General features: G+C 33.0%; 1 protein-coding gene across 1 annotated transcript; it reads right to left on the reverse strand.

Moving 5' to 3' along the window:
• Positions 1-299: 299 nt before the first annotated feature.
• Positions 300-3,394, reverse strand: LOC110822939 (glyceraldehyde-3-phosphate dehydrogenase 2, cytosolic). Its single transcript, XM_088210833.1, has 12 exons — positions 3,252-3,394; positions 3,108-3,131; positions 2,896-2,996; positions 2,665-2,780; positions 2,429-2,528; positions 1,834-1,980; positions 1,654-1,714; positions 1,479-1,576; positions 1,114-1,256; positions 931-1,014; positions 642-731; positions 300-525 (listed from the first exon to the last, which is right to left on the reverse strand). Exons 1-12 carry the CDS (start codon positions 3,253-3,255, stop codon positions 480-482), a joined length of 1,014 nt encoding a protein of 337 aa, XP_088066959.1. The 5' UTR covers positions 3,256-3,394; the 3' UTR covers positions 300-479.
• Between the last annotated feature and the right edge of the window lie 7,312 nt (positions 3,395-10,706).

Genomic DNA, 10,706 nt, shown 5'->3' on the forward strand with positions numbered 1-10,706 from the left:
CAAATCCCCCAACATAAAATTAGACAGACTTTTTAGTCGAACAATTCTCCCCCTCATCGAGCTAAGAACAATTAGTTTTTAAAAATAAAACTAATTTGTACATGACCAAATTAGTAAATATCTCAGCCAAGATCTTTGCTTACAAACCTTTTAATCTCTTTATGAATGGAATCTAGAGTTAATAAAATTTACCTCACTTTGGTGCCAATACCTGGCAAGGTAACAAATGAAAGAAAACAGCATAGGAAGCATACTTCCACAACAGCAAAAGTAAGAAGCAAACACCATCCTAGTCAGGCTTAAAAAAGCTAAAAAAGCATAATCTTCATCTGATAGCAAATGCTACAACATCATAATACAAAGTCCCAACAATCTTATTCACTCATAGTCTCGATATAACACACAGGACCTCACTCTCACTGCAAGTCCCACGGTTACTAGTTTTAAAACTTTTACATAAGACAATGTTGCTGTGTGATTTACTTTGTTTTTGCAATGTGGCGGATGAGATCAACAACACGTGAGCTGCAACATCCAGAAACAACCAAATATTCAGCACAGAAAAACAAAACCACAAAAAAAGGTTGAATAGGAGGAGGCTGATATCAATCAATTCAGCAAATTGCATCACCCAAATTTACCTGTAGCCCCACTCGTTGTCATACCAAGCCACAAGCTTCACAAATTTCTCGCTCAGGGCAATTCCGGCTTTCGCATCAAAGATGCTAGATCTGAAATATTTTGCATAAACACCACATTATCATTTTGGGACAAGGTCGACTTCTCTAGAATATGCCCAACACATGCCGAACAAAAACTTCAAATTCCAAAGTAGCAAAGATAGCCACCACACTTTTGGTCAACATATTTCAACATCTCTAATAGATTAGAAGAAAAATACCAACTTCCAACAACTCCATCCATCTTTACCTGCTATCGCCAACAAAGTCTGTGGAGACCAAATCTTCTTCAGTGTATCCCAAAATTCCTTTAAGCTTTCCCTCAGATTCTTCCCTGAAAAACACACAGGCAAATTAATATAAAAACTACAACAGGGAGTTACATAGGAACAAAATTATAGAAACAATTAGTAGCGAAATAGACTATACGCACTTGATTGCTGCTTTTATTTCATCATAAGTAGCTGCCTTCTCCAACCTTACTGTAAGGTCAACCACTGAAACGTCAACGGTGGGGACACGGAAGGACATGCCTGTCAATTTTCCATTTAACGCAGGGAGCACCTTTCCAACAGCCTTAAAACCAATGGCAAAATAATTAATACCACACAACCACATTATATATAGACAAAATAAACACAAAGCAATATTCATTACAGAAAATTAACTAATCACCTGCATAGGCCTGCCTTTTTTCATTCCATTAAATTGAATTTTGAAAGACATTACAAATTCTCATCTCCATGACAAGCGAAAATAGCTACATGAATTGGTTACAAGATCTTGAAACTTATTTACCTTAGCAGCTCCTGTGCTGCTGGGAATTATGTTAAATGAAGCAGCTCTTCCACCTCTCCAATCTTTGGCTGATGGCCCATCAACAGTTTTTTGAGTGGCTGGTAAAGGGAAAAAAAATGGTTACTACAGGAAGCAAGTTCCATCACCAGCTACATAAAATATAAATGAACCTTACCAGTGATAGAGTGAACAGTGGTCATAAGGCCCTCCACAATGCCAAATCTGTCATGAATGACCTGCAAAATCATGAATGTATAATCAAGTGTGTCCCCAAACTAAGTAGTACAAAAGATATGTAAGAGGGAACTTAAAAAAACAAAATGAGATCTCATTTGCAAAATAAATAAATAAGAACCTTAGCCAGGGGAGCAAGGCAGTTAGTAGTGCAGCTAGCATTTGACACAATGTCAAGATCAGCCGTGTATGAATTCTCATTCACACCCACAACGAACATGGGAGCATCCTTGCTGGGTGCAGAGATGATTACTTTCTTAGCACCACCCTGAAAATCAAACAACTTGATTGTCATATCCAATCATGTCTAGGATGCACATGATTTTCGGTAGAGCTGCAAGTGAATTAACCAAAACAATTATTTAAAAGCTCAAATTTTCTCAAGAAATGTTTTCTAGGAAGAGTATAACTGGTATTTGAATTTATCTAAACGAGGCAAGATAATCTAAAGGAGATAAAATATTGAACTAACTGCTTCTAAAAGAATCTTTGTAGAAGAATAGTAAAAAGTGTCCACGGAATTTGAAATTCGGAGACTCGGTGAATTTCACCTCAATAATCTAAATAAGCCGTGAGACCAACTGAAATGATCGTGGCTTAAACAAAAACAATGCTGGAAGAAATTTTTTTTCCTGATTCTGGTTCACAGTTACCACATAAGAAACCATATATACCATGTCAACATAATTATTAACATGGAAAGCATGGCGACAGACCTTCAAATGGGCGGCGGCCTTGTCCTTGTCAGTGAAAACCCCAGTTGACTCCACTACGAATTCAGCTCCAGTCTCAGCCCAAGGAATCTCCTCTGGGTTCCTGTCGTTGCATAGAAATACTAATATTGTAATGAAAATCTTCCATTCAAAGAAGAGCTTCTGTAGGCATATGAAGTTTAAAATCTATAAATTTTAGACCGAGTTATTCAAATTCTCAAAACGGAAAAGCAAACAACCTGACACCGAAAACAGTCACGGACTTCTCTCCAAAGAGAAGGGTCTTAGAGTCTTTAACTTTCAACTCGTGATGCTTCCATTGACCATGGACGCTGTCATACTTGAACATGTATGTCTACAGAAAAACCATTATAAATCAGTGAGAATAGCCCCAAGCATGCAGTCATGCACAATAAATTCAAAAACAAAAAGGAAAAGAAAACCAAATCTTAACTAAAAAAATCAATTACCATGTAATCAGTGGTGATGAAAGGGTCATTAACGGCAACTAGTTCAACATCTTCACTCTGCAAAGCAACTCTAGCCACCAATCTACCAATCCTTCCAAATCCTGATTTCAATTTTTTCCATTTTCAACAGTAAAACCAGTCACCAAATCATTACCGAAGAGATAAAAACAGAGCTAAAATTCTTTGATATCAGTATAAATTAGATCCAGTACCGTTGATTCCGATCTTAATCTTCCCTGCAAACCAAAGCATAAAATCGGGAAAAAAAATAACAAAATTAGTAGAAATGGAACCATATAAAGCGTAATAGCAAGATCCAACCAGACAATAACCATACAATATAACTAACAAATTACCCATGAGTATCCAAGTGATGAAGCAGAGAGACACTGTGTTCACAAATGAGAGGAGCAAAAGGAGCGGAAGCAAATGTTGGGCAGGGGAGAGGAAGATTAGGGTTTAACGTACACGGGGAAACTGGGAACCGGAAAGTCCGGGAACATTTTAATAGGACTATATGTTGAGAGATGGAATACTCTGTGCACTGCCGGTTCATGTTAAATCATGATGCGCTTGACCGACACCTGTCCGATTCGATGACTAATAAAAAATTCGCCGTCGATTCTTTGCGTGAAGACATCATTGTCAAAAGTAGCCGTTGATTATTCTAATCTGACGTACAAAAATAGTTAGCGTCAATCGTGCGGCCACGACATATTTGTTTTGGTTGAAAGAAGGGGAGCATGTGAGCGACATGTGGCGAAAATATAATAAAATACTTATTCTCAGGTCTGTCTAGAATTATCATCAACCCGAGGCGCGCGCGACATATAGAGTCCAGATTTTCCAGAACTTGTTGTCATAAAAAAAATATAATATAGTTTCGTTAACTTTTTATATGATGCTTTCAGAACAAATAATACAATACTTTCTTTAAGATTACTTTTGTAGCTATTAGAATATATGAATTTTTTTAATGTATTAATTAAATAATATAAAGTAATAAATCTTAAATTCATATAGAATTTTAATTTTATATATATATATTTTTTTAAATTTATATAATTTTTTAAAATTTTAAATAATACTTTTTATCTTCTAGTTAAACTAATTACTAAATTATAACAAATACAGCACGGTTTCTCATATTTGTGTTAAATATAATATAGACTTTTAGAAACATTTATGAACTCATTTTTGTCAGTCGCTGGACTAAGATTTGTTGGTAATAATCCATTGTTAAACTTGTTTTATTATATTTTATATAAATTAGTAATTTACATTCTAAATTATCGCATCTACTGTGCAATTTAATTACCAAAATTATTTACTTTCCGAATTTCTTTAAAACCATAATTTTATTTGGAACGATACACAAAACTAGAACTAATTAAGAAACAGATTTCATCAAATTGTAATCCAATCCCCGATTAGAGGGAAAAAAAAAAAAAACCCAAATGCAGTCAAATCCTCATTACCCATGTTTTTCCTTTCTCTTATTTGAGTGCAAGCTCTAAGCCCAAAAGAATGGAGCCAGCCCAGAGATGAGATGGAATAACTCAGCCAACCAGCCCAAAATGACAATCAATTTATTCAATACAAAATTAATTAGACATTACGAAGAGGTTGATTAGGCTTTTGGGCTGATAAAACTGGGTCTAAAAATGGGAATTGGGGTTGCGTAAGGCAAAAATTGAAATTGAAATTGAAATAGGTTGGGTAAATATAAATATTTAAGCAGCTCGGTCCGATTATAATTCTAAAATCTACTTAAAAGGCAAAGAAGACAGAAATTGGTCCCATAATAACTGGTGCATGAGAACAATAAAAAACCACTAACGATGCTATACTCGTTACTTACAATCATGAATATTATGAATTGGGGGGATATGACTAACAAAATAATTGAGCTTAATTAAACTGGCTTATGTAGTAATCATATTTAAACACTCAGGCGCAGACCAACTAAGCGAATAAGATATAAAAATAATAATAATAATAAGAACTATATGTAAAAATTAAAAAGAAAATCAAAATATTAAATAGCAAATAAAGTGAAGTACATGAAAAAAAAAAAAAGAAAATAACACTAAGTTGAACAAACAAATGGAGCAAGGCAGGAAAAAGAAAGGGATTTAAGAATAGGCTCGGTTTTCCTAAATTAGTTACAACTTTACATTAAAATAAATTAAAATTCAGACATATTTTCATATTAAAAAGCATTAACAAATAGCACATTCCCCTCTCTTACTCATCCAAATCTAGCTGAAAAATATTCTAAACTTTATAATGAATAATTATTCAATCCAAGTCAATTTTTTTTTTTTTTATATTTAAATACTCGTCTTAATATTAATATCATCGAGTCACCAAAATCAAACTCACTTCGCCCCCTTCTTAGGATTATTTGCATTAATTGCTAAGGTTACTAATGAAAACCCAACTCGCTTTGTAGGATTATTTTAAATTAGAATATAAATGAACCTACTAAATTAGCATATAAATCAATTTCTAAATAAACTAAATATTGTTAATGATAGATGAATATCATTATTGCATAAATATTTATCACTTTAGGGTCGTCATGATCTATATACATATATAACTTGCTAAATATGAAGAAAACAGGTTATGAAAACAGTGTTACAAGCATTTTTTTTTTTATGGAAAAACCTAATTATAAAGCAATCAGATAATTAAAACCCAAAAATTATTGAGTATATTTGTGACGGACCTTAGTTCTCCAATAAAAAATCACACCGTTAAACATAACTGAACCAGAAAATACAACATAAAAATTTAAACTAAAATAAAAATACATAAATTATTCATCTCTTGTATAACACGTAAATAATTTACATAATGAGGTTATAAAATTCTGTAGAGTACATAAGTGGACTAAAACTCACTTGATGAAAATTAAAAATGAAATTCATGATTTGGCTATATAAATTATCTTTCTCAATTTGATCTAAAAAAATATTAGAATTTGAATAGAATGAGCAAAATAACAGGCTCCGAAAGTATATCAAACAGATTACATCCTAGGTATGCGACATACCAACATACAGTCAATTAGAAATGTAAAATTTTTCTTTTCTTTTATGTTTGAAAACCAAAAAATGCAAATAAATTCAATTTCCTAATTTCTCCCTCATTTCTTTCCTCCTAACTCTAACTAATCTTTTCTCATCAGTATTCTCCCTTACTAGTTATCTCTTAGAATTCCTTTTTCTAATTATTCCCCTAATTTCTTTTATTTCTTAATTCTCTAATTGTAACCACTTTATATCGCACATTATTACCACATCATATATGGTTCTAAAACCATACTCATCTATCAGTTTTCCTCTAATCCATATTTATCTCATAATTTACATACCAAAATTTTCTACAACTTTTTAGCCAAATCGAGATATTCGTAATCCCTCAATGGATATCCCCGATTCTCGATTTTTCCTAACACAATCATCAAATTAAAGTCATTAAAATTTTAGAGTGTTATTTGATATTGAACAGGTATAACCATTATTCAATTTGTACCATTATGGGATCAGAATTCTCACTATCATAAGGGACACACACACAACTGAAACACACACATTGGTCATAATAGTCCATTGTTAGGTGACCTAGAACATAACGCACCCCCCAACTATGTCTGGAAGAGTTTCTATCCATCCAAAGATAGGGTTCACCACATCATTGAATTTCAGTCATATCAATCTTAAACGGGTTTACTCTAAATTTTCACTTCTTTTAAGTTTTTATTTTTTTTTTCTTTCTATTTTAGTTAAGATTGATATTTTTATTTTTTCTAACAAATTAAATATATTTTCTAGAAACTGTGTACACTTTTTTAGTGATCATGTTCTATATCTCACACTATTCTAATTCTCGCTATTTGTCTCTTTTCTAACCTCATGGAATTATTCATTAACTTCCCTTAATCATACACTTTTTTATTTATTGTAATTTATTTAGTTGTCATTTTGTTTATTATTTAGATTTTAGTGCTTTTATTATTTTTAATTTTTCAAGTTTCATTAGTTTTGTTTATAATTCCTAATTTTATTTAAGGATGAGTATTTTTAATATTTTATTTTATTTGTGAGTATTGTTTTATATGTTCATGATATTATTATTCTGCTCATATTATTCAACTCATCATACAATATTTAAAACATGTAATCTTCATTTAACAATCAAGCAACAAGCAAATGACAGATTAAAACATTTAGTATCACTATTTTCTAATTTTTTCACTTAATAATCAATCTCGATTCCTTAATTTTATAAATCTTACTCAAAAGTTAATGAGATTTTTGTTTGAAAATAGTTTTGAAAACATGTGAGTGTGCCTTCAAGATAGCTACTAGATATACTTACCTTCCAAGATGACTAAGGCATCGATTTATGCTCTTTTACGCTCTCCCTAATTCCATGGCTTACGTGAAGCTATATATTGATTATTAGATATCTTTCTTTGTACCAAAATAACTTTAATAATTTATAAATGACTCATCTAGATTTTTATATCTAATTATTCAACTTACCTAAAATTAATCTTAAATCTAACTTAATGAATTAGCACAAAATTATAGATTTTTCAGAATTTACCTTCAACAAGTTCGAGATTCCCGAAGCAAATGCATCCTGCTTCATTGTGGGAAGCAGTTGGCTCAGGATGAACCTCGCGGTCATCAACGTAGTAACCCAAAATGGTTTCGAGTTACGATTCTCTCCACATCTTGACTACCGCTCCAACATTTTCCTCTTTCACAATCGAAATGCACATGTTATTAAAGACGAGTAATAATCGAAACGTTACGAAACAAAAAGAAAATGATTTTACCTTCAAATCTGGGGTCCCTGAACGCTAGAGCCACCACGTGGCACTACGCGTGTGTCATTAGAATAGTCACGCACTATCATATGTGCCACTGCAGGAAACTGCATGCCTCGCCACTGCGATTGGTATACACCGTTGCACGTACCAACAATAGATCGGTTCGCGCCATGCTTCCATCTTCTCTTTTTTTTTTCTTTCTTTTTTGTTTCTTTTTCATCCTTTTTTTTTCTTTTCTCTTTCTTTTTTTTCTTCTCTTTTTTTTTTACCTTTTTTTTCTCTTTTTTTTTTCTTTTCTTTCTTCTTTTTTTTTTCTTCTTTCTTCTTCTCTGTGATTGTTTCCTCTCTCCTCCACCGTGTCCACCATGGCCACCGTGTCGGATTCCTCTACCCTACAAAACTACCGCACGCGCAATCCTCTCTTCTTTATTGCACGTGCCACACACTTCTCTCCTCCGCATGATTGCTGCACATCATGCCAGTTGTTCAAATCTGCTTCCTCTCTTAGCTTCACTGACCCTCGGTCGTACACCGTGCACCATGGCTATCGTACCTCCTTTCTTTTCTCTTCTCTTCTTCTTTTTCCTCTTTCCTCTTCCTCTCCTCTTCCCTTTCTTCTTCTTCTTCTTTTTCCTCTTCCTCTCCTCTTCCCTTTCTTCTTCTTCTTCGTCATTTTCATCTTCTTATTTCTCTTTTTCTTCTTCTTCTTTTTTTATTCTTCTTATTCTTCTTAATCTTCTTCTTCTCCTTTTTTTTCTCTTTATTCTTCCACTTGACGATCTCCCCTTCTCTCTCTTCCTTTTCTTATTGCATGCCTCTCTCTCTCTCTTTCTTCTTCGTGCAACATTTCCCCTTCTGTCGCGTTTTCTGTCTTTGCAACTGCCACTCACTCCTCCTCCTCACGCAATCAAGGCTCCTCCTCTCTCTCCTTTCTGTCATCCCTGATGTTGTTCGTATTTAGATCTTGCCACCTATACGCACACGTGGCCAAACGACCTGGCCTGTCTTGACACCTCACCCACTGAGGTGTCTAGTACTTCCTAAAATTTTATATAGGCCCATCTTTTGAATATTTAATTCATTTTTTATTTTAATTATAAAAAGGCCCAAAAATCTTAATTTTTATTCCTTTAAGCCCTCAAAATATTAATTTACATAATTTTAGGCCTAATTTAATTTTTAAATTTATATTTTTTTTGTTTGCAAAATTACGGGTGTTACAAACTCCTCTCTTAAGAAATTTAGTCTTCCACATTTTCATCTGTAAGGACCCTAGCAACCATTTAGGTATAATGTCGGTATATTTGTCAACAAATTAGAGTGGTCATATCATTTTCTCCTAATGGGATCATTTTAGATTATGATATTTTCTTTTATAATTCTTACCGATAAAGATGTGTAGGTTTATGGTGCTTTTGATACCTAATTACTTGTATCATTTCCTTTAGTGTAAGGGAGCTTATTATCTAAAATTGTCGTGGTAATGTTATCAGAAAATATCTTCAAGAACTTAGTTTTCTCTTTCTTCAAAATTTAATTTTATAAGCAAGATTGTTTAGGAGCTTAAGTTCCAATCGAGTGGTGATGTTACAACATTTCCATTTGATGGAAACATCCTTAGTTTTCAATTTCATTTCATTATACAATAGTTTCTAAGACATGTTTCTCCATTTACGAGTTTAAGCGGGATGGTGCTTGTTCAAATTTTCCTAAAAATAGTTGGTTCGTTTAGAGAATTACTGTTTAATTTTATCATTTATTGATCCTTGAGTTTTACGTGTCTTATTTAAGTTATTAGGTTTCTAAAATTTAATATTTAGAGTATGATTGGTTGAAATGGGCTTAGATGGTTATGGAATCGATGATTATTTCTGGAGATGATTAAATTTTTTTTTGGAACCAGATTCATTTATTAGTTTTGCCATGAGTAGTTACATTGAGTTCTAATTCATGTAAGTACACTTCAAGTTCCCAAAAATTCTAAGTGACTACTCTTAAGTATGTCCTTAAGATACAAGTCATTATTTTGTCACACCATCAATCTCTTCTTCAGTTTGAAGAGAGAATTATATAGGTGCGGTTAGGATTCAACACACTTATGTTGCGCCACTATGATGAGAGACATATAAGAAGTCTGCTGATGGTTATATATGAGAACAAGATCCTAAGGTCTTACCCCTTACTCATGAAACTAATTTAGGAATATTTAGAATTCTTAGGAAGATAGATTTCTATTTGAGTGTTGTTTGATTCCTAGTAGCTAGATTACTTAGGAGGAAGAATCTTAACTAAGTGTCGATCTATTTTAGTTACCAATTAATTTTAGAACAGAGATGAGAGTTTTGAAATACCTAAGGAACTGGGCTATCTTAGAGGGAAACAAAAGAAGATTCTTGAAGAAGAAATTATGAATTATTATTAGGCTTCGATCAGAATTAGGATTTGTTATTTCTAGAGAAAGACGATGTGGAGGACTTTCTCTTGTTCTAGGAATTTCTGCCTATTGGAAAACTTTCCTACTGGATAGAGTTTAGTTTCTGATTCATGGATTTTTTTTTTACCATTTGAGAATTTTCTCCTGTTTGGGAGAATTTCTTCCACATGGGGAACTTTTCCTACTAAGAGGATTTTTCCACTAAGGAAAATTTCCATTCTCATGGGAAAATTCCCACATGAAAAATTTCTCACATGGGGGATTTTCTCTAATTGAGAAATGTTCTCCCCTACCTTCTAATTTTTTTTGCGGAAACCTAGCACTAAGACTACATAACACTTTGATACCTCATACACAAGGGATGATCTACGAGCATATTGCTCTGATACCACCTGTGATGTCTCGCAATTCTCCAACGAGAAACTACGCCGCCAAACACAACTGAACTAAAAAATACAACATAAAAATTTAAACTAACATAAAAACACAACATAAACTATTCATCTCTTGTACAACATGTAACATAAT

The sequence above is a fragment of the Carica papaya genome, chromosome 9 (genome assembly GCF_054855325.1).
Source record: "Carica papaya isolate Zhongbai chromosome 9, ASM5485532v1, whole genome shotgun sequence".
Taxonomy (NCBI): domain Eukaryota; kingdom Viridiplantae; phylum Streptophyta; class Magnoliopsida; order Brassicales; family Caricaceae; genus Carica; species Carica papaya.

Coding starts and splice junctions, on each gene's coding strand:
- LOC110822939 (XM_088210833.1), bottom strand. Junction 2,997..3,107: donor GATTAAGATCGGAATCAACG/GTACTGGATCTA, acceptor AATTGAAATCAG/GATTTGGAAGGATTGGTAGA. Junction 732..930: donor GACTTTGTTGGCGATAGCAG/GTAAAGATGGAT, acceptor AAAATATTTCAG/ATCTAGCATCTTTGATGCGA.